At 35.5% G+C, this 24,680-nt stretch overlaps 2 protein-coding genes across 4 annotated transcripts in view; both read right to left on the bottom strand.

Annotated features, from left to right (window-relative positions):
- Nucleotides 1-79: 79 nt before the first annotated feature.
- On the bottom strand, nucleotides 80-10,266 carry LOC113048792 (histo-blood group ABO system transferase-like). Its single transcript, XM_026210648.1, has 7 exons — nucleotides 9,962-10,266; nucleotides 5,968-5,997; nucleotides 5,818-5,853; nucleotides 2,002-2,046; nucleotides 1,430-1,462; nucleotides 1,203-1,337; nucleotides 80-1,054 (listed from the first exon to the last, which is right to left on the bottom strand). Exons 1-7 carry the CDS (start codon nucleotides 10,018-10,020, stop codon nucleotides 364-366), a joined length of 1,029 nt encoding a protein of 342 aa, XP_026066433.1. The 5' UTR covers nucleotides 10,021-10,266; the 3' UTR covers nucleotides 80-363.
- A 2,768-nt stretch (nucleotides 10,267-13,034) lies between these two features.
- LOC113048790 (globoside alpha-1,3-N-acetylgalactosaminyltransferase 1-like) overlaps nucleotides 13,035-24,680 on the bottom strand; it is a 21,054-nt gene continuing 9,408 nt past the window's right edge. Inside the window, exons 3-9 of one of the 3 annotated variants that reach the window (XM_026210642.1) lie at nucleotides 21,363-21,398; nucleotides 21,099-21,125; nucleotides 19,029-19,076; nucleotides 16,398-16,445; nucleotides 15,585-15,614; nucleotides 15,349-15,486; nucleotides 13,035-14,387 (exon numbers count right to left, since the gene is read on the bottom strand). In XM_026210642.1, coding sequence (XP_026066427.1) covers nucleotides 13,697-14,387; nucleotides 15,349-15,486; nucleotides 15,585-15,614; nucleotides 16,398-16,445; nucleotides 19,029-19,076; nucleotides 21,099-21,125; nucleotides 21,363-21,398 — 1,018 coding nt within the window. In that variant the 3' untranslated portion in view covers nucleotides 13,035-13,696. The remainder of the gene's footprint in view (nucleotides 14,388-15,348; nucleotides 15,487-15,584; nucleotides 15,615-16,397; nucleotides 16,446-19,028; nucleotides 19,077-21,098; nucleotides 21,126-21,362; nucleotides 21,399-24,680) is intronic. The other 2 variants (XM_026210643.1, XM_026210644.1) reach the window with 2 other exon arrangements.

Genomic DNA, 24,680 nt, shown 5'->3' with positions numbered 1-24,680 from the left:
TTTGTAAATATGCGTATTGTGTGTGTTTATTCAAGATGAACTCATCCTTCATAAGGTAAAGAACACACTGTGAAAATGTAAAATTGGTATCTTTATTAATGACAGTGTCAAAGACGGTCAAAATTGAAATAAATTAATGGTTGGAATCAAACTTTGATGCCGGTCACCTCATAATTAGATTTTGAGACATTACCCTGGATTTCATAGAGCGGTATTTCACAAATATCTGTAAATGTCTCTTACTATCCAATTTGTTGGTGGCAGCTGTAGACTTCTCCGTAGTCAATATTACCTGTTTATAGATTCACAGTGTGGTAGGCCATGTCAAACCATGTCAGTGTAGCTCAATACTGGCAACAGGTGCTACTTGTTTGGACGAACTTCTGCATTGTTTTTAGCTACATGAGTGAAGCGAACTACTTTTATTTGGCCTGCCCCAGCATTGATGTCCCGCCACAGATATTCAGGTGAAAGCAGTTTACTGGGTTTGTTATAAAGGAAATACTTGTTCAAATGAGACTCCTCGTGCCATATCGCCTCAATGGAGTTTGCAATATCAATGTTCATCTGCTCCCAGCAGGTTTTGGTGAGATGATGTACATCCTCCAGTGAGCCACCGAATGCAGCACCAGTAAAATAATAATCCCCCTCTTCAGCTGGAATATATGCTTGAGACTCTGGTCTACGCTCATATGTGAACTGATTCCTTGGAGCATCAAAGAACCAAGGATGTATCACACCTACCAGACGACCCAAAGACTCCACACTCCAGCGGCCATGGAACTTTGTATCAACGTCAAGGCAGAAAATATAGTCGGCCTCACTGGCCAGTTCATCCTTTATTAGTTTCTCTAGTATTTCCATCCTGCCCATACTGATATCCTGCCATCTGTTCATACTTGGAACCTTTCGAACTGTCAAACTATGATTTTCACTCATCTTAACTTCAGGAACTTCTTCTGGTTTATCTGTAAACAAGTAGTAATGGACTCGAAATCCAACAAAGTAATGCTCCTCTGCTGATTCCAGAAAATCTTTGAGAAAACGTGTGTATCTAACAAACAGAAAACAAATACAGGGATATGTGTTAGAATTAATTAATTTATCATTTAATCATTACTGTTTCCAGAAACAAAGAAAAACAAGAGGAGAAACAAATGAGAAATACTGATGCAAGATAAGAGGTATCATGAGGTACTCACTTTCCCAAAGCGAAGACTGTGGTGGCTATGGTGAGATTCTGTTGTTTGAAGATAGAGTCGATCAGTGTGGGGTCAAAGGTTCCCTCCCAGATGATTGGGGCTAACCATGACGTTACAGGAGCAACATCTGTCCGACTTCATTAAAACACACAAACAGCGTTGTAATCATTCTATTCATCAGGACAAATGGGCTATTAAAGGGTTGATGCTAAAACCATAATACTCACCTTACCAGCGCACTGGGCTGGTTGTACACAAGCCTGCAATACATATGAATGAGCAGAAAGAACAACAGTCATTTTATCGGTTCATGGGATTAATGCAAATCGCAATTAATACATGGGTTTCCCAGTTTATCTATTTCCATCTCTCAGTAGTCATCTGATCAGAAAAAAAAAACATGAACCAAGAATGTTTTGTCTTATGTCATTAAAGGGTTAGTTCACACAAAAATCTAAATTATTTCACTAATAACTCACCCTCATGACCAAAACGTATTTTCGATGCTTAAAAAAATTCTAACTGACCCTCTGATGTCACATGGACTACTTTGATAATGTTTTTCTTACCTTTCTGGACATGGACAGTATACCGTACACACAGTTTCAATGGAGGGACTGAGAGCTCTCGGATTAAATCTAAAATATCTTAAACTGTGTTCAAAAGATGATCGGAGGTCTCACGGGTTTGGAATGACATGGGGATGAGTTATTAATGACATAATTAGATTTTTGGGTGAACTATCCCTTTATGTATCAACTTAAAAAAGTCTCTTTAAAGAAAATGAAGTTATACTTACCCCGGCGATGAGCGCAATGCAAAGTTTTCTGGCTTCCTAATTTCCCTGATAAAAAACAGTCAAATTCTTACTCATCTGAATTTAATCAAATGGTTTTAATTGTATTTTTTAAGTTGTTGTGTTAGCATGTACTGTATGTCAATGTTGGGAAAGCTACTCTGAAACTGTAGCTTGACCACAGTGATGGGCAGTAGCTAGTAGTTTTACTATATTTCTCAGTAGCGTTATGGTAGCGTTGCTGTTTCAAAGCTGTATATAACCTGCAAGTTCATGAAAATGTAAATTCTATGCTTGTACTGCCTTTGATGTGGCATTAATGAGAGAGAAAGAATATTCGCTGGTCAAAAACGTAGTATTTGAACTTGATTTTGGTGAAATTTTCATAACATAATGACACATGCAACGATGCAAATAAACGTAGGCTAAGTTATTTGTAGGCCTATACATCTACATGGTAACACTATAAAGTAAAATTTCATTAATGTTAGCTAATGTATTAAAGCTGCGGTAGCGAACTTTTGACGCTCTAGCGGTTAATAAACAGAACTGCTTGCGTCTTGAGGAAGAACATTGTAGCCGGAGCTACTTATCTCTGTTTATGTCTATGAAGAATCACAAAGGTACTGGGTTACTCCGCCGCGGTACCCCCGAAGCAATCTAAAATAGTCAGAATATAAACACTTATTATAGGTGCACCCTAGTGATTCAGGACAAGCTAAAAACACGGTTTGGAAAATGGATTCATGGTGAACTCGCTTATTATGTTCATTTTTCTACATTTTGAACACAAACAAAGTTATGGACCACAGCTCTGATTGGCTGTTTCTTACCGGGAGCGGATGAATTTCTGCAAATGGCAATAGGACCACTGGGAGGAGCCAGAGGAGCTTGATTTTTTTCACAGATTATCTATCTCATATTCTACTGTCAGGACATAATGACAGGTTTAATAAATATGTAAAAAATATTTTTTTACAAAAGTTCCCTACAGCACCTTTAACTAACATGAGCATACAATGAACAATACATTTATTACAGTATTTATTCAGCTTTGTTAATGTTAGTTAATGAAAATACATCAGTTCATTTGTAGCTCATGTTAGTTCACAGTGCATAACTAATGTTAACAAACACACCTTTTGATTTTCATGATGCATTTGGAAATGTTGAAATTAACATGAATAAATTCTGCAGAAATGATTTTCAGTTAGCTAATGCTAACTAAAGAACTCTGACTTTGCTCTCTCTAACGATCTGGTGCTTCTGAATCAGCTACTGTAGCTAAGTATGATTTGTTATTAGTTTAAGTATATGCTGTTGCATGTTCAAATGTAGAGTTTTGCACATTGAGTGTGTGTGTGTGTGTGAGAGAGAGAGCGAGAGTGAGACGGTCACACAGTGGAGTCAGCTGTCTTAACCGTCAGTTGCTTGTGTAAGGGAAACAGGTCAATTTAGCTCAAAGGGAATCATTTAAGATTTTAAAGGGAATTTGAACAGAATTACTGTTTCACGGCTGGTCACGGAGACGCCCTGCGATTCAGTGAACTAGCCGTTTAACATCAAATCTGCGCTGGATACTAATATCCAAACTATAGTGAAACACTATCAATTAGCACAGTAACAAGATCGGCAGTTTAAGACATTAACTTGTAAGCACAAAACACAAGATACTTCTCTTTTCAATATGAATAAGGCTTTATTAGATAAATCTAAGACATATAAACTAATCTAACACATAAACGCACGCACACACACATTCACACAAGTTGTAGGAAGGTCGAAAGTTAAGGAAAGATGAGTTTAAGAGAATGGAAATATGGAATCCCAAGTTAACAGCAATACGTTAAATTGCATAGACATGAACAACCATCAATCACGTAATTAGCGCTCGCATTGAGTTCCTCAATGGGGTTAAAATTATATTAGATACACCAGCACAACAAATATCTGGGAATACGTTGCCTTCGTTTGCTGTGAAAGGGACTCCAGTTGAAAGGGGTATCCCGGTGTCGCTGATTGGCTGGAAGTTCAGTAGTGAAGTGACGTCTTGGGAAGCCCGTGCTTGGGCGTTGGCTGAAGCTGGAGTTGTGTGGCTGGTCGGAGTTCAAACGCGCAGACGAGGTCGACGTTACAAAACTTAACTCAGAACACGAAACTCTCAAACGGAAATGAAAAGAAATAAAGTTTGACGAGACTAGGTTGTGTTCCTTCTCATTGTGGCATAAGTAGCAGCAGGCAGGCACGCTGGAACCGCGCTCAAAGAACCATGATGACTAACCGTATGGCTAGATGCTACAAGCTAAAGCTAGGTAGCAAAGCTAAGAGCAGGCATGACTGATAGCACGAGCAAGGCTGGAACTAAAAGCCGACATGGCTAATAGCAGCAGCTAGACTAGAACTAAAAGCAGACTAAAATTTAATCGTATCCAAAGTATTTAAACTTTCTTGTTGGCCACCCCTCAAATGTTGCCTTGACCAATCAGATATGTTCTTGGGGTGGGTATCATAAATCATTTGTTTATCTTACCAAGCATGTGGTTCTTGCCTCACAGGGTCTAATTTTGGACATGATTCCTATAACATGATTATGATATATTTTACAAATAAATGATTGTCAGGACAATATCAAGCAAGAAAATGCGATTATTTCAATACTAGACATGACTATGTATTCTATAGTTATCAAAAGACATACACAATAAGTGATTAAACATGATAGTCAAATGTGTGGGTTACACGTAAATGAATATGGAGTTAAGCAATGGAATGATTCATTCATAAGTCTTTTTTGAGTTCATTCTGGTCCATATATAATGTATAAAAAGGGTTTCTTTGCCATTCTCTGGCAAAGGACTTTTCTGTGAAGACAAAGGTTTAAAGGAAGGCCCTTCCCCCTTAGGAATTTCAGTCTGGTTCTTCTGGGTGGGGGGAAGTCAATGCAAGTATTTAACTTGATCTCCTGGGTTTACATGTGATGTCCAGCGTTGCATTTCAATCACGAACAATAAATTTGACAATCTCTTCTTCGAATTAAAATTGTAAATAATTGTTCTATTGGTGTTAATGTTGAAAGCTGTTGTGTGAACAAGTTGGTTGGTTGGTTATCTTGCTTGGTTCTTGTGGCACTAGAACTGATTTATGACTTCCTGAGGAATTCAGCTCATGTTTCAATGCACACAGCTCTGATAGACTCTTTGATTTGTCTGATTCGACTCATTTCTGCTACACTTGTATACTGCAAACACATACAAGTTTCATCACTGTGTCTGTCATGCCACTCTGTTCCCCCTCGGGCTTGAACTGATGGTAAAACCAAGGACATTATTAACTGTCATTACATTTATTTTGAAAGAAGAAGCTTGCGACTATGGAAAGGGGCATTACATTTCTGATGAGTGCTTGTGGTGTTCGGCCAATCACAATGCACTAGGTCAGTTGGCCAATCAGAGCAGACTGCACTTGTTGGAAGGAGGGACTTTGTAGAAAATGACACGTTTGAGAGAGGCGGGCATAGAGGACCTACAATAATGTACAGTATTTTAAAATAATGTGTTTTTTGAACATTAAAGCAGGTCGACATATTCTGTTACACCACATACACAAAATAATGATCTTTAGAAAGCATCATATGACCCCTTAGCATCGCTACCGTAAAGCTACTGAAAAATTTAGTTAAGCTAGAAGTGTTACTTGTAGTTACTCCCCTACACTGTTGTATGTACACTTTCAGAAATAATACAAAAATTTTACCTTGAGACCTGAGAATTTGTTGTGCATATGTAGGTGTTTATGTATGTGCATTATATCATTACTTACTTGGTGATGACTTTTTCTATGATCTCCGGTTTGCAACTTAAAACAGTAAAAAAAAAAAAAAAAAATGTTAGCAATGCAAACTTTCCAAAATCAAGAGAATAACACATACACACCATCTGAACTGTGTTTGTCTAACTGCACTAAACTCACCTGTTCTGGTTGGTGTTCAGGTAAACGAGCCTGTGAAGAAAGACATATAACTTTATGAGGAGTGAACTGTTTAAAGATGTGTGACTGTTTGGGTTTCTCAGAGATCACATTTAAGTTTTATTTCTCATGTTTGTCATGTACACAGAAAATGCAGCATAATGAATTGAATCTATCTATCTATCATCAGACACTTCGACACATCTGCCATCTTGGAACGGTCTATATGCAGTGATGGGAATAACGGCGTTATAAATAACGGCGTTACTAACGGCATTACTTTTTCCAGTAACGAGTAATCTAATTGATTACTCTTCTCATCTTAATAACGCCGTTACCGTTACTGCCAAAAAATGCGGCGCGTTACTATAACAGATGATGAAGCTGTTCTTTTTTTTCATCAGACCAACTAAATCTCTGAGCGAGAGGCAAATACTTTTTTTTACTGTTCTTCCTTGGTTAGTGGGCAGAGCACGATACAAGCCCATAAATGCTGACGATTGGCTGAGGTAGAGTAAAATGTCATTGTAAGCCAATCAGAGGTAGAGTTGGGCGGGTGTTCGAAAGCACGCATAGTAGTGATGGGAATTCGGCTCTTTTGACTCAGCTCACTGAAAAGAGCCGGCTCTTTGGCTCACAAACGGCTCTTTAAATGACTTTGACTATAATATTTCAATTTTTATTACATAATTATTTAATTTCTATAGGCTAAATTTGAAAAAAAAAAATAGAGTCGGCTCTTCAGATATGCGAGCCAGCTCCCGAAGTTCAACTAAAAGAGCCGGCTCTTAGAGTCGGCTCATTCGCGAATCGCGAACGACTCATCAAAAGCTCATTCGCGAACGAGTCGATCCATCATCACTAACGCTCATTCGCGAACGACCCATCATCACTAACGCTCATGAATTGCGAACAACCCATCATAACGCATAGTCGGACAGGACAGGACACACAAGGAACAACACAAGCCAGTCAGTCAACGAGAGACAGGTATGGCGACGAGCCCAAATAATCCAACAGTAGCCTTCTCTAAATAGAAGTATACATTACTTTTTCCTTCAAGAAATTAAAGAAACAATAAAAGGAAATATCAAAAGTTCCCAAAAATCTATCGTGTTATTTGCATTGATCCACTATATAAACATAATATCTACATACATGGAATTTGATTGGAGGCTAGTCTCACTTCAGATGTGTGTACAATGTTTCATGTTTCTGTTAATAATGTATTGTATTAAGTGTCCATTTCATTATACTATTCAGATTTATCATAAATAATTGAACATGCACATGTATTTTAAGTTCCTTTAAAGAGGGGTAGAGGTGGGGTCACATTTGAGCATTTAAAATTTAATTTTACTTGAAAGTAACGCAATAGTTACTTTCTTAAGTAACTAGTTACTTTTAAAATTTGTAACTGAGTAACTAATTTAGTTACTTTTTGGAAGAAGTAACTAGTAACTGTAACTAATTACTTTTTAAAAGTAACTTGCCCAACACTGTCTATATGTCATCACTCACAATGAAACTCAATGAGTTTCATGATAGAACAACATTGCACAGAATACATTTTTATTCCTGAAGAAACTAGCCTTTCACAGGTAAAAATGTCTTGGTTTGTGTTTTTAATATGTATAATTAGTTTTTAAACTATAGTAGGCCTACATTTTAAATGCCTTGTGGGATTCCTCTTGTTGTATTGTGTTAGTTTAGCAAAAGCATTTTCTGAAGTCTACTGAAGATATAGATATTCTTACATGCATATGAAGTTCTCTAAAGTGTTCATGGACTGGCTTTGACATTCCAGTATGGTGGATCAAAATTTTTTTGTTATTAATTAACCAACGATAAATCAAATGTAAATAGAAATACATCATAATATTAGTTAATCTAACAAGGAACATACTGTAGATAACAGCCAGGGGAAAGAAAACCCAATTATAACCAAATAAATAGATGCAAAAAAATCATCATCATAATAAATCCGAAAACAAAATTAAGTAAACAAATGAATAAATGAATAAATAAATAAAAACAAAGCAATCATTTTACACACCTTAAAATGCGGCTTATTATTGGAGCATTTACACTTGTGGATATGGAATTTGGCTAGGAGAAGTAATATATTTATAAGATAGAGAGCTTGTATCTGAACAGAGGAAGTGGGCTGTTCACCAGAAAGAGTTTGGCCTGTCCGTTTTCCCAGATCTCATTGAAGATTGTGTGCTCTCATTTCTCATTATTCTTTAAGAAATCCTGTTGTACTTGTTTAATATTGCGTGCTCTTATCAGAGCCTTAGTGCTTCTTCAAGAGAGCCTGTTCTACCGGTTATAGTGATATTTATTTTTGTCTGCAGACTATTAAACCCTTAATTTCCCTTTCTTTTAACTGCTGTACATAGACTCTACATTGTAAATAAAATCTTGAAGAGTTTCTGTGTGTGTGTGAGCGCTGGGATTGCAGATAAACGTTTACTGATGTGTTCTCATTCCAGTTTAGTAGCATATGTTACTCCCCTGTCACCCTTAGACAAAAAGGGGATGTAACAAAAGTCCTTTCAAGGTATTCTAGATTCTTTGTAAACTATAGAGGGCATGCACGTGACGTCACCGTCAGCTGGAGTGCCTGCGGTTCTGCCTAATGAATGGCAAAAAGACTAAATGGCAGCATTGGTTTTCACACATCTAAAACAATAAAGAGCTTTGCGATTGACAGTACAAATAGATTTGACAAGAAATCTAAGGTATAATTTTACAGACTACCAAAAGCAGAAAAGAGAAGCAAATGGATCACTGCCATTCAAAGAAAGAAACTGACCAGCCAGCGACGCACGGCATTTAGAAAAATCAAACCATATTGTTATATGTCGTATTGACAATATTTGCCATCTAAATTATGCATGACTGGATGTTTCTAAATAAACACTACCTAACCTACGTTTTTGGGATCGGCGAAATGACAATAGAGTATATAGGCTATAACATGAATATAAGTGCTCAACCGGATTTAGACCAAACCTATTTTGTATTTAATAAATGTGTTCACAGGCAAATATGCTTTAAGTAGCCTATTTCCCGACGTCTAAATCAGGCATTCCTAAATGTCAAGAAACACGATTCCTAAGGAACACTATATCGAGTCCAACAACCTTAAAAACGGATTATTCTGCGCTTGTTTTATTCACGTTTTTATATAGCTTCCCTGTTAAATGTTCCGGCGAGGAACATGTCTATTTATGACACATAAATTATTTCGTTTACTTAGGACACATTCTAAACAAATAGTCACTTGGCAAAAGCTAAGAAAAAGAAAGCTTGATTGATGGGTTTACCCAAGGGCTCATCTCGCCTCACTAACGTGTTTTTTTAACAAACACGAACCTGAACTAGTGTAACAAAATTCAATTTTTTTTTGTAACGCGGTTGTTTTCAGGTCAGTGTTACTAATGCATAAATATAAATATTCACACGTAGATGTTGCTGAAAAATCTGTAAATAAAACAAACGTAACAGAATGGAAAAATAGAACCACTACCAATGACAAAACTAGGCGGATATACAAAAAAAAAAAAAAAAAATGACTGACAGCCTGTCTTACATGTAACCGTGTATATATAAATATATATATATATATATATATATATATATATATATATATATATATATATATATATATATATATATATATACACACACACACACATATATATATATATATATATATATATATATATATATATATATATATATATATATATACACACACACACACATATATATATATATATATATATATATATATATATATATATATATATATACACACACACACACACACACACACAAAGGGTCAGTGGCCCTTGGCTTGGTAAAACTAATTGAAGAACCCTGTTCTAGACAGTTATGAGTTTTCATTGATACTGCATTATTGTCACATCAATTCACAAACCAAACACCAAGGCAAACTATCTAATATTACTGAAAAGTAATTACATACCCACACAATACCATCCCAAAGAACGCAAGAATGATGAGAAAACTCTGACGAAGCACCATTATTCCCGGAATACTTCTGTCCTCACTGATGTCAAGTTTAAGATTGAAGCATTAGCTAGAGGAAAAAAGCCATATAGATATATATCAAGGAAGGAGGAGCATGTTGTCAAGGTGAGAGGGTCATTTTCGAGTCAAATAGACACATTAGGGTGTGGCTCTGTAATGGGTGAGCACAACAATTGAAACTCAAAATGCAAAAAAAAACAAAAAAATAAAAATAAACAACAACTTCCAAAACCGGATTGATGAGAACAGTATAATGAGCCTGAAACCTTTCAAATAATTCTTAGAACTCCTGTTTACTGTGGTGTATTTGAGCATGTAAGATGTGAAACTCATGAATACTCGTTTGAGATCTGGAACATTTGTAGTAAACAAAATAAAAGCAAAATGTGTGAATTGACTCAATAATGAACCTTGCTCATGACCGTGAAACCTCAACTTCAAATATCAACAATGGGAAGAAAAAGTTTGGAAACAATAGACAGAAGAAAACGAGCTTTAGAATAGAGGAACCAAAAAAAAAAAACAGTTACACCAGGTTTAACATATGAAAACAAGTAATTTATTTTTACTCTGAAACATCCTTGATATACTTATCTGGCCTGTTTGAGGAAAAACTCTCAGGATTTTTTTTTTTTTTTTTTAAATTGGACCTTTAGGGGTAGAACATCTCGTCAGTGAGTCGGAAACCTTTTACATAAATACAACATTATTTTTGTTCTTCTGGGGAACATTATAAAAAAATGGTCACATGAGAACCCTGAGAAAATGTTACTAGATAAATGAGGTTGATGAAGAATCTTGTCCTACTACACTCTAAGAATAAGGTACTAAACTGCACCATTCAGAACTAACTGCTTTTATTACAGCTCAATATTACTGTAGGTTGTTTAATGTTTAATTACAGTATCTTCGGCCATCACTTGTTGACCTTTAACATGGAACCATCATGCTGATATTCACTCTGCTTCCATATACAATAGACCGAATGTCTTGTTTGATATAATTATACGTAACATTACACAAACATTTTGACATTGACAATACATTTGTAACAGGGTGGCGAGAGGAAAACAGTAAAAGTTCATGGCATATACTAAAAAGATGTGGTAACCTTCAATTGTATTTTCTAGAACATATTCTTCATCTATACCATTAACATGGCTTTTTTTTATATAAATCGTTAGGCTGATATTGCCAGATTCAGTGACATTTTGGTTGCATGAAATCAGCACATCATCTAGAAATTTAGGCAGCATGTAAACAATTGCAGCAAACAATGAATAAATTAAGTAAAGATCATTCTTAATTCAGTTTTGAAAAATTAAAGGTTTAGTTCACCCAAAAATGAGTGTTATGTCTTTAATTACTCATCCTCATGCCGGTCCATCCCTGTTAGACCTTTGTTCATCTCCTTAAAATTAATTTGAATACCTTTGACGTAACGTCATAAAATTACAGTTGAACCACTGATGTCACATGTACTTAATTAACCATGTTTTTCCTTTGTTTCTGCGCCTTGAACATGTCAGTTCAATTGCTGTTCAGGGTCAGAAAGCCCTCAGATTTCATCAAAATGAATGTACGAGTTTGGAACGACATGAGGGTAAGTAATTAAAGAAAGAATTTTCCTTTTTGGCTGAACAATCCCTTTAATACCAGAAATACAATCTAGACCAGTGTCACTAAATGTAATATATCCTGGCACTACAACAAGCAAGACATTTATAATGCAAACAGACATGAAATTCAAGTAAAAACACATTTGAATACTTTCATGAGTCCCTTTATTCAAAGTTTGATAGCAATTTAAATATGAAAAAAAAAACTCACAAGGTCAGTATTTGTTAGCTTGTTTAATATATAGAGTTGAACTTACTTTGAATTTCAATGATATTTCTATAAGATCAATAAAACTTTCACTGCTTTGCATAAAATTTTCTCATGAAAAAACTAAACAAAAACTGATCAGCTGTTATAGCATTGGGAAGGTCAGTGTTTAATGAGAGAAATATAAATAAGTTTAAACTATATTTGCTTTAAACATACCAGAAGAATAATATATATATATATAATTTTAGTTAATAATACAGTTAGACGTTAGGAAGTGACTTTATACATTTAGTGCTTTAATTTATCTGGCCTTATTTGTTCCTCCCAGTGCTTTATACTTATTCCCAGATGGGAAGTATTTCCATGTCAGTGTTATTGTGTGTTGGCTCATGGGGGATTTTCACCTGGCACACTCTAAATGAGCTTTGAGATTCTTTCCAAAGCACTTAATGAAACCCAAAGCAAATAAAGCATATAAACCAATTAATGAGGCACGATGAAATTAAAGTCTGCTATTTGGGCTAAGAGTAATGTTTGGCCATGTAATAAAATGCCACGATGGTATCCCTCTCAATGATAGCCTGATTCTTTTACAAGATGTGGTGATCCAATAGAGGGTCGTTTTGGGATTTAGTAATCTTAAAAGCCATCTCAAAATCTTGACTTTGAACGTACTATTTATAATTTAGATTGGCAAGACTTGAATGGATTGAGAAAAAACACAGTTATGGTTACATAAACCCAGAAAGAGAACTTAAAATACTACATTTGTCACATATTCATGACACTGGTTGGAGATTAATAGTATCAGCTGTCACTGGCTTTCAAGTGTCTAGTTCAGATTAGCTTTTAATGTGTTAACAGTGTTCAAGTGAAAACTTTTTCTAAACAGCAGCAGTATCAGTTATTAAAAAGCGTAAAGAGCCAGTGTTCATGAACTGCTTAGACTAGTCTTACAAGTTACTTTGCATTTTAAATAAAACCCGTGCAAATAAATAAAGCAAGTTGCAGTTGTGCTGCACATCACACATCGCAATCAAATACATAAATGTGCTGCAAATACACGCAACACAACCAATTACCATAACTACAGTTGTACACATACCTATTAATTTGCAGCGCACTCAGCTCTCTCGGCCACTGTAGTGTCTTATCTGGCAGGAATTTGTAAGTCCAAACAGTTGTTGTTCTGATTTTATTTTAACACCAAGACTTTGCTTAGAACAGCATAAGGGTTATAAAACACATACATTCGAGATAGAACTCATATGACCAAAATCAAGGTGATAAAAATGAGAATAAATGTGAAAAAAATCTCTCACAAACATACAAATTCAGAATTTGATATATACAACAACACGCTCTTATTTTGACTAAATGAAAAACATCATTCAAATCTTTCAGCATTGTTGGTTTTCGATGCACAAAGCACCTTTTCTTTGCCTTCTCTTTTGTCTTTGCAAATGTACTGATAAGTGAGTATCCAGATAACCAGCATTTGGGATCAGTTGCCAACTCTTTATGGCAGTGTGGTGAGGGGAAGAAATACCTCTGATAGGGCATTCATGCTGTTAAAGTATGACAACAACGACAGACTGTTTTATTTCTCATTGATTCAATTGAATTGTAAATCTCTTTTTCTACAATGTTATGCATTTCATCTAAATAACCTGCGATAAGACCAATAAAAATGTTGATGAACACCTGAGGAAAAAACATTTGGCCACAGGTTTTGTTAGTCAATTACAAACTTCTGTTACATTTACATGAATGCCTGACGGGTGTTTACAGACGAATTACAGATAAAGTGCATAAATATGTACGTTTCAGTTAACAGCTCTTATGGGTTTGGACGAACTGCGGCATAGTTTTTAATAACTTGAGAAAAGCGAATGATTTTGACTTCATTTGTGTGAGGTTTGAAGTCCTGCCACAGATACTCTGGTGAGAGCACCTTGCTGGGTTTGTTATACAGGAAGTACTTGTTTAAATGAGACTCCTCCTGCCATGCCGCCTCAATGGAATTAGCTGCATCAATGTCCAGCTGCTCCCGGCAGGTTTTAGCAACCTTATGTACATCTTTCACTGAGCCACCGATCACAGCTCCTCCATAATAATAATCACCCTCAGCAACAGGAATGTACGCTTGAGACTGGGGTCTGCGCTCATATGGGAAATGTTGACGCGCTGTTTGATAGTAACCAGGATGTATCACACCTATAAGACGACCCAAAGACTCTGCCCCCCATGGGCCGTAGAACTTTGTGTCCACATCAAGACTGAAAACATAGTCGGCTTCATTGACCAATCTACTTTCGATCAGTTTCTCCAGCTTTTCCATCCTGCGCAAAGTGATCTCCTGCCATCTGTTAGAACTAGCCACTTTCAACACCGTCAGTTGACGACCATGACCCAGTTTCACTGTAGGAACCTGTTCTGGATGATCGGTGAACAGATAATAATGCACACGAAATCCGACAAAGTAATTCAGCTCTGCCGACTCCAGGAAAACTTTAAGAAACTGTGTGTACCTGGGGGGGAAAAAGAGGGGCTGAAATGTAAAGCAATGACTTAAACGAAAAATCCTTTCGTTTTTTTTTACACCCTTTTGGCAATGTATTCACCATAAGGAGGCTCCAGGGCAAACTTGTATATGCTGTACATTTGAGACCATACAAAACATTAGATCAACAGTGTCTAATTCTGCTGTTTTCTGGAGAATTTAGTTCGAACACACCTGCCTTTTGTAATGTGGGGATTGGCTCAGACATGAGGAAAAGCAGGATATTCAAGAAACCATGGTTAGCTTATTACTTTTTGAATGCATATCTGCATATATTCTAGTCAACAATAATTATTGTTTTTTGATGCTTCTAAGTCTTTAAAAGTAGGTTTGATCAGAGAGTAAGTTGCTATGGCTACATACCTTAAAAGTTATGTCGGTCATTGAGGTCATTATGGTTATTATGCAACACACTTGCTTTCTGGAAATGTTCTAAATTAAAATTTTTAACATTTGCCTTGCTAACTCTCCGCCCTTGTGGACTTGGATGTCCATCACTGCTGAGTGCCCACTGCTGGTGAAGCCTGTATAATGGGTTTTAATGGACCACCCTGAGCCCTTGTTCATGCTATGAATCTGCTATGGTGCTGATTTTAATCTTTTGTATGAATTGTTTCATGCAAAGAAGAATACACCAAGAGTTTCTAGTGATCCTGACAATCTTGATTAGCTGGTTCAGGTGAGTTTGAGCTAAACTCCAGGAACAGGATCTATCATTAGATAAATAGATTGGCATGCAGTTTCAGAGGAAAAACTGGTAACACCACAGAGAAGATAAATCTAGACCTATTTTTCTCTCAAAAACAGTAAAACAAACAAAAAATGTGTGATATGTCATATTTGTTAATTGTCTGACTCTTACAATTAAATGCTACAATTAAATTCAAAGCCTATGAAGATAAGAGGAAGAGATGAAAAAAAAAACTCACTTTCCAAGAGCGAAGACTGTGGTTGCAATAGTGATGTTTTGTTGTTTGTAGATTGAATCAATCAGGACTGAATCAAAAGTTCCTTCCCATACAATAGGGGCTAACCATGGTGTCACGGCAATAACTTTGCCATCGAGGCTGTTTTAAAAGACCAAATAAACATGTGCATGAAATGCAAGATAGTATTAAAACATCAATAAATAATATAAAAAGGTTAAGTATGTGTATGTTCTTACCCAACTACACTGGGCTGATTGTATGAAAGCCTGTAGAATAAAATAATGACAGTGTAAAATAATCAGTTGTGACACATTGCATTCATCTCCAATAGTCAAAGTTTGCAATCAGAAATTATTTTAAACTGTCCTGACCTCCTGCTTACTTTCAAATGTCTGTGAATGGTGTGTCTTACTGTGGGCTGAACAGGGATATTGACATCACAATGTCTTAACTGACATTAAGTTAAACGTCTGCAGCACATCACACCCAAACTCTACCAGTTTCACTGGTTGCCTGTTAACATCTGCTTTCAAGCAGAAAAGTCATTGCATTCACTGCTCTTTCTAGTCTTGTCATTTAAAGCACTGTGCTTTAAACGGGCCAGGTGGGACTAATACAATAGAATAGAAAACAAAGAAATAAGTCACAAAAGCGGCTGTTTGTTTGCATGCTTTGTTAAAGATTTCAATCCAAAAGCATCAATGTTTTACAATGATAAGTGATACATTGATCATAATGAATTAATTTATCAGAAATGAAAATCAGTCACACAGAAATAAAGTGTCATGTGCACAGCCTGCTTATTCAGTCGAGTCGGTTTCTTTTTTATTTGTACCAACAGTATATAGGCTACATCACATTTAGAAAGAATGAAAATTTCTATATTTTTATAAATGCTCCTGAACAAAAAAACATTATAATATTTTTATGAAGAAATAAAAGATAAATATGCTAATTACATATATGAGCTTTGGCTTACTGTACGACAACTCCACAAAAACATCAAAATAAATAAGAGCAAAACTGTTGATGAACATATTTGTACTCACCCTTGTGGTGACTGCAAGTTCGGGTTTTCCTGGTGCTCTTGTGTTAGGCTAAGAAATGGGATAAAGATTCAGTGAATAACTGCTTTCTTTAATATTAAAGAGGTCCTATTACGCTTTTTCAATTATTCAACTTTAGTTATTCTGTACTATTGCTGTTTTGAGCATAAAAAAGGGTAACACTTTAGAATAAGGTTCCATTAGTTAATGTTAGTTAACTACTTTCGTTAACATGAACTAAGCAAGAACAATCCTTCTACAGCATTTATAAATCTTACTTCATGTTAATTTCAGCATTTACTAATGCATTATTTAAATCAAAAGTTGTGCTTGTTAACATTAGTTAATGCACTGTGAATTACCATGAACTTACAATGAATAACTGTATTTTCATTAACTAACATTAACGAAGATGAATAAATACAGTAATAAATGTATTATTCATTGTTTGTTCATGTTAATTAATACATTAACTAACATTAACTAATGGAACCTTATTCTAAAGTGTTACCTAAAAAAGATCTGCAATGTTACAAAGCTCTATTAGGTATTTTATTTAAATCACTTTTTAAAAACCACAAGGAACAACTCATTTGGACTACAACACATATTTTCTGGGATTTGTGATGTGATATAAATATTGAGACCTGGTTGGGCTGCACTACAGAAAGCAGTGAGTATTATCACTATGTCGGAGACACTCTAGCTATCACAAGGCAGACAATCTTAGAGTGGTTACAATCATCTGGGTTAAAATCACGCTCAAATTGATTTGATTTTGATTCAGTATTTACACTGAAACTTGCAGCTGGCAGCTATGGTAAAGGGCATGACCTTAGACTGTATAAAAAAAATGGACATAGTGTCCCTGACGTCACCCGTAGATTTCTGAAGAGGGTTTCAGAAGCTCAAAGTGGACAAAGCAGACGTCTTGGCAGCGCGTCACTCCAGGATAAAGGCAGAAGCTGGTTGCTGAAGCCACACCCACCTAGTCAGCAGTGGCAATCCACCTGTCACTCAAGTGGCCACGCCCTTAATTATGCAGCCCATTAAGGCTTAATATAATTTAAATGTATTAGTTATAAAAAAAAAATGCATTAAACATCCATAACTTCTGTGTTGACTTAGCTATATAGACCAAAATAAGTTTTTTATCCAGGCTGTAAACATGCGTCACTTCTGTGTTGACTTCATGAAAGCGAGCGGGAGGTTGACACTTGGGCATGACATTCCCTGACCAGGCGCAGAGTGGTGCCAATCACAACACACCCTGGCCCAGCTAACCAATCACAGCACGTTTCATATTTCAGAAGCTGGGCTTTCATTAGATACAGCAACTATTTGAGCCGTTCATGCCAGACTGGTGAGAGAGGTGTTGTAATAATGTAAAATATGTGAAAATTTCGTTTTTCAAACAACCTAGTGTGAGAGCCTTTTCTTGTACACACCAAAACAAAATAAAGACTTTGTAAAAGTGCGCAATAGGACCCCTTTAAAACTTTTGTGGCATTTGTTGGTTTGCATGTTTCTATTATATTCTATATATGCTATTCTATTTGTCCACAGAACTCTTACTCCACAGTAAAGCACCATTAGCAATTGAAAAAAAAAGATGTGCAGTTGCAAGACAAAAAGAACATGTTGTGATGGAGCTACATGACAACTAACATGTAATCTACCATATTAAAGGTGATTGACTTCAGAATTATTTTTGGTTATACTGGTTGAAAGTCTCTTCACATCCCGATAGCAATCAATAAGTTAAGTGGTTTAAAATTATTCATCTGTATATTTATCTATATTCAGTGGAAGGTGTAGGACCAAGAAATCCAATCAAAACGCTTGGTCCGTGTTTTTTAAATAGCTTTCGTACCTACCTGCCAGTCAACGTATGTATCTGCATACCTCTGCGCACACTGTTCGCGCAGACAGAATACGTCATTAGCCCATTCACACATGCTGTGCAGACAGAGCTACAATGGCAGACAAATGTCAACAACCTGGTCTTCCTTCCTGGTAATGTAGTACTTTAAAATGTTCTCGTTGGTTAATAACACAATGTAGCCCAGCGGTTCCCTATTCCAGTGCTCATACATATATTTTACATGACTCGCTTAGTTAACACACCCGATTCAGATGACCAACTCGAGCTACGTGAATGAAGCTATTCAATAGGCTACCTCAGAGTTACTCAGTCCATACACACCTTCCCACATTCTTTGGTCCTCTGTAGTGACTCATATGCATTTCTTTTATATCTTTATTTAGTGCCCTTGCCCTTTTTTTAGAAGCCTTGGTTTCAGATATATTTTTCACATTCATTATAAATAATTAAAAGTCATGAACCAAACCAACTAGCAACGATTTTAATAACAATATTACAAAATTGTGTCAAGTTGTGTCAAACAAAATCTGACAAGAAGACAAAAGACAGGCTACACATCTGCACACTTGATCTTAAAGAGGGTAAGAAATTCAACAATATAAAGAAATGTTGTGAATGACAAAAACCCTGAAGAAATAAAAAATAAAGATGCTAATTACATATATGAGCTTTGGCTTACTGTACAACAACTCCACAAAAACATCAAAATAAATAAGAGCAAAACTGTTGATGAACATATTTGTACTCACCCTTGTGGTGACTGCAAGTTCGAGTTTTCCTGGTGCTCTTGTGTTAGGCTAAGAAATGGGATAAAGATTCAGTGAATAACTGCTTTCTTTAATATTAAAGAGGTCCTATTACGCTTTTTCAATTATTCAACTTTAGTTATTCTGTACTATTGCTGTTTTGAGCATAAAAAAGATCTGCAATGTTAAAAAGCTCTATTAAGTCTATTTGGTATTTTATTTAGATCACTTTTTAAAAACCACAAGGAACAACTCGTTTGGACTACAACATATTTTCCGGGATTTGTGATATCATAAATATTGAGACCTGGTTGGGCTGCACTACAGAAGACAGTGAGTATTATCACTATGTTGGAAACACGTGAGCTATCCCAAGGCAGACAAACTTAGAGTGGTAACAATCATCCGGGTTAAAATCACTTGGGCATGACATTCCCTGACCAGGCGCAGAGTTGTGCCAATCACAACACACCCTGGCCCAGCTAACCAATCACAGCACGTTCCATATTTCAGAAGCTGGGCTTTGATTAGATGCAGCAACTATTTGAGCCGTTCATGCCAGACTGGGGACAGAGGTGTTGTAATAATGTAAAATATGTGAAAATTTCGTTTTTCGAACAACCTAGTGTGAGAGTCTTTTCTTGTACACCCCCAAAACAAAATCAAGACTTTGTAAAAGAGCACAATAGGACCCCTTTAAAACTTTTGTTGTGTTTGTTGTGGTTTGCATGTTTCTATTATATTCTATTCTACTTGTCCACAGAACTCTTACTCCACAGTAAAGCACCATTAGCAATTGAAAAAAATGTGTGCAGTTGCAAGACAAAAAGAACATGTGTGTGTGATAGAGCTACATAACAACTAACATGTAATCTACCATATTAAAGGTGCAATAGGTGATTGACTTCAGAATTCTTTTTGTTATACTGCTCGAAAGTCTCTTCACATCCCGATAGCAATCAATAAGTTAAATGGTTTAAATTTATTTATCTGTATATTTATCTATATTCTGTGGAAGGTGTAGGACCAAGAAATCCAATCAAAATGCTCGGGATGTGTGTTTTAAATAGCTTTCCTACCTGCCTGTCAACGTATGTATCAGAGCTAGAATGGCAGGCAAACGTCAACAACCTTCCTTCCTAGTATTGTAGTACTTTTAAAGTTTTCTCGTTGGTTAATAACACAATGTAACCAAGCGGTTCCCAATTCCGGTGATCTCCCACACATGACTCACTTGGTTAACAAACAATTTGGATGACCAACACACAGATTACAATGATGATTCAGATGACCAACTCGAGCTACATGAATTAACTGTGTTCCAATCGATATGATCCCTACACTGTGTTCATTGCTCCCTACTCCCTGAGCAGGGGTTTACTTCAATTCAGAAAATGGACTGGAATTGGAAACCAGTGATGTAGCCTATTGTATTAATGTTGTCTCTGGTGGCATAAATGCGTTCAGGGGCATGGTTTTGGACTGCGATTGCAGGGAGGGGGGGACATTCGCTTTGGGCTAATGTTAGCATTTTCCAAAATCTATTGCACCGTTAATTGTGGGCAATGGCAAGTATTTATAGGCAAGTATGTGAGCGTATTTGAATGTTTACAGAGTATATATAGTGGCCTACTACATTCATTTGATAAAAAATTTTTTACATTTAAACAAAGCCTTATCAGTTGTTTAAGAATGTAAAAGGAATTTTCTGGGTTAAACGCAACTCAATATATTTCTAACTCTTTAAATCCCCACAAGTCAATTTGCTATTAAGATGGGAAAGTACGATTCTCTTTTATTAAAATAAATGTTCACACCTTTACACAGAAAAAAAGTCTATTTTTTTTTTTTTTTTTTTTGTGTTCTATGCTATTTACTATCTCCATTCATAAACCGCATTCAAGAACATCCTGTGACACACAAATCATTCTTAAAATATTTTGGAATAGTTTGAACTCATGTACTGCTTGTTGTATTGTTTGAGAGAACAGTATGTACATTAATGTGTATTTGTGCTCCTGTAAATGATATGGGTGTATGTTTTGAAAGATTATGAGCAGTGACAGTACTTACTTGGGGCATAATCTTATCTCTTTATATCTGAAACAGAGATAAAGTTACAATGCAGAAAAACTGCATCCCTTCTTTGATTATCTTTTTTTTTAAATCAGATCTCTTTTAAGCATGCATGCTGCCTTTACAAAGAAACAGAATTTTTACAGAAACTTTATTTCCAGAAACAGTAATAAGAAAGTATTAACTGATTGTGTTTCATAGCTATTTACTAAAGAATGTTTTGATGGGTGTGGTCACATTTGAGAGGGGAAAAAAACTTACCCGAACGAGAGCGGGTTGTAGCCCCAAAAAATAAGTCTGTGAGGAAACATAGTAACAGAACATGAATGATAAAGTGAAGCTGATCACATTTTTTTCTGAGGGAATTTACTTATCAAATTTAATGTACATAAAAATTTAAATCCTGTTGCATTAATTTGAAGTGTTACATTGATCTTCTTACACATCCAAATACTGTAGCAAACACACATATTTAGAAAAGCTTCTAAGGGTTAAATCTGTTACTTTATATTCATTTTCTTATGAATGCTTAGTCATGTAGGATCATTTAATTTTGGACAGGAATGAAAATGAGACTAGGACAGAAGTATTGTAGTATAGTTAAACAACAGTTTTGAAAGTAGTGGGTTGTGAAAATGACATGATGTATAGGACCTTCATACAGTACATCAATGCAAAAACTATAGCTAACGATCAACTTAATCTGCCTAAAATTCTATCTAACCTATGGAGTGTATTCAGTCAACTAATGGACAAACCCAAAGTGATAAATTATGAAAATGGTAAGACTGATATATCCGTCATGTTAGTAATGTAAGAAGTTTCATTTTACAGTTGACATTCTCTCTTTCACTTCTAAGAAATTACAAGACCTCTGTAAATAAGAGAAACTGTTGGGCGCATGTTTAAATAGGATCAAGTACATACTGAAACAAGTTTTTTTTTTTTTTCTTCACTCAACAAAACCTTCAGTATAATGTTTCCGTATTCCAGACATCTCATTGCTGATTTGCATGAACTCATCTTGACACAACATGATCTGCCTTTGTTCATAACCTCTCCTCTAGCCCCAGCTGGCTCGCTTTGGTTTTCATCAAGCCAAAAATCCCGAGCGACTCTCTTTGGTGAAGCCAACAAGGAAGTGACTAAAACTGTAATTCATCGGCTGCAAAAGGGAGTCAGTACCATAGACTCTCCATGTTAAAATGCCCAATTTTACAGCAGAAAAAAAAACATGTTTACAGCTGGTTTCAAAAAATGATTTTGGTCTATATAGCTAATTTTGCCCTTCATGACAACTGTGAATTTACGTATTAATGGGTGAGTCCTGGGATAAAGTTTTTTGTTAACTTTTACTCATTCATTGTGTTGATTTTAACAGAAAGGTTTGCACAAAGGTGTGTAAACATGTATTATTTAAGACATTATGTGCTGTCCTTCACTACATACTGTACATTATGTTAAAAACCATTTATGAAATTCTAAACAAAATGTTCACATTTGACTAAATTAATTGTAAAGTCATTGGTTGTGTCGCTTATTGTCAAAATATTTATGATGAAATATCAAGAATTACAGTCATAGAACTGCAGTATATACAATTTTAGATCGGTCAAGATAGATCAAGATTATTACTTTTGCAATCACAGCTGGATGAAATTTATATGAGAAAAGCTAAGGGGGCATATATTAGATCAAGAGCTAAGCGGATGGGAAAAAAAAGGAGGAAAAACTCAGCTTATTTCTGTAGACTGGAAAAAAAAACGTCATGAAAGAAACTCTACTAAAACTTTAATTATTAATCGGGCAGAGCACATTTGCGATTTTTTTTCAAATCCTGTACACATTAATTAATTGCACTGGGCCTTGTTCGTTGGTAGTTGTGTGTGTGGGGGGACGTTAAATTCTGTAAACTGCAAAAATGAAGTATCGAAATCCAAATGAACCGAAAAAGATATACTCAAACTAGACGTCAATAAATGCACGTGTGTCACCTGAACCACTTATGCACGGATTCTTTTTTGCATGAGCAATTTATGATATATGAACAGTGTTGGGGAAAGTTACTTTTAAAAGTAATGCATTACAATATTGCGTTACTCCTTAAAAAAGCTAATTATGTAAACTAAATATGTTACTTAGTTATGGAAAGTAATGTTACATTTCTTTTAAGTTACTTTTTAAATATGAGCAGGGCTTGATTGTTTGTAATATAAAAAGTTATATGTATTGCAAATGTAATAGCTCTTTCACACCAAAAAGTATAATGAATAAACCTGAAGGAAAAGTAAATTCACGTCGGTACAGTAGAACACAGGAGAAGAAGGTTCAACACTTCAAAAAAACAAAAACAAAAAACAAAGCACAATAGTTAATCTAAAGTCATTTTTGCTTATTAGCACGTACCAAAGTATCATCAAAGGTCATCAGCAAAGACACTGGTTAATAAAATGGGATTAGATACATTTGTTTAATTTAACATTTAATTATAGCAGGTTTGCATCATATTCTAAAGTTTGCATTTCACTGTTTTAATTCATTTTGGTGAATACCTAATCTGTTTTTTTTTGTTTTTGTTTTAGTGGGATTAATTAATGCACAGTCACATTTATTCTAGAACTACATCATGTTCACACAGCACAAACAATGCATCTATACTTTTTGAAAAAGTAACTATTACTATTAGATGATAAACTATATTCTCTTGTAAATTAAAAAGTAATGCGTTACTTTACTAGTCACTCGAAAAAAGTAATCTGATTATGTAACTAGTTTCTTCTAATGCGTTACCCCAACACTGTATATGAATGCAGAACAGAACATTTTTATTCGCAAACATGTCTGTATTTGTACAAATCGCTGCAGAATCATTTAATCCCAAATTCCACAGACTCAAACTGAAAGGCATTTGTTTGTGGTTAGCAAGATATGTGTAGGGTGAATTCAGGTAACTCCAGTGTAATCAACAGGAATTTTACTATAATTTTAGCATGGATGTCATCTGTCTAAAATCACATGACTTCATGGGGGTAATTACACAGAAAGGGGTGGGGGACTTTTTAATCAAGAAGCTCCCCTGGCAATTGCATAATAAGGTCAGGGACAAAGGATTCTGACTAGATTAATGTTAAGGACATAAATCTGTCAAATTATGTTTGGGATCTCTTAAAGTAACAAAATATGTAGTGTTGACATTTTTATTATTATTATTTATTTTTCAACAACTGACAATGTTCTGTACATAGACACACTGTACACGCACACCCTGTACACGCACACCTTGTCCATGCACACCCTGTACACGCAGACTCTAAGCTAAAATATGAAAATATCTATGGCCTTTAATTAACTCAATGAAATGTATTACAGAAAACAATGGCATCAAAGCATCAGGAAAAGAGATGGCAACAGAAAGCGTGAGGAAGAGAGAGAGAGGGAAATGAGAGAAATAAGAAGCTAAATCAATGGAATGAGAGTAGAATGAAGGGAGCTATTGCGGTGTACAAAGAGCCAATGGAAAAAGTTCCCAGAGTAGCCCCAAATTTAATAGAATGGAGAACTTGAATAACTGACTAAATA

The sequence above is a fragment of the Carassius auratus genome, chromosome 30 (genome assembly GCF_003368295.1).
Source record: "Carassius auratus strain Wakin chromosome 30, ASM336829v1, whole genome shotgun sequence".
NCBI lineage: Eukaryota > Metazoa > Chordata > Actinopteri > Cypriniformes > Cyprinidae > Carassius > Carassius auratus.
The sequence above is the reverse complement of the archived record's forward strand: the minus strand, read 5'-3'. Positions and strand labels throughout refer to the sequence as shown.

Coding starts and splice junctions, on each gene's coding strand:
- LOC113048792 (XM_026210648.1), bottom strand. CDS start 10,020: ATGGTGCTTCGTCAGAGTTTTCTCATCATTCTTGCGTTCTTTGGGATG. Junction 5,998..9,961: donor TTTGGGATGGTATTGTGTGG/GTATGTAATTAC, acceptor CTTTCTTCACAG/GCTCGTTTACCTGAACACCA. Junction 1,338..1,429: donor CAGCCCAGTGCGCTGGTAAG/GTGAGTATTATG, acceptor GTTTTAATGAAG/TCGGACAGATGTTGCTCCTG.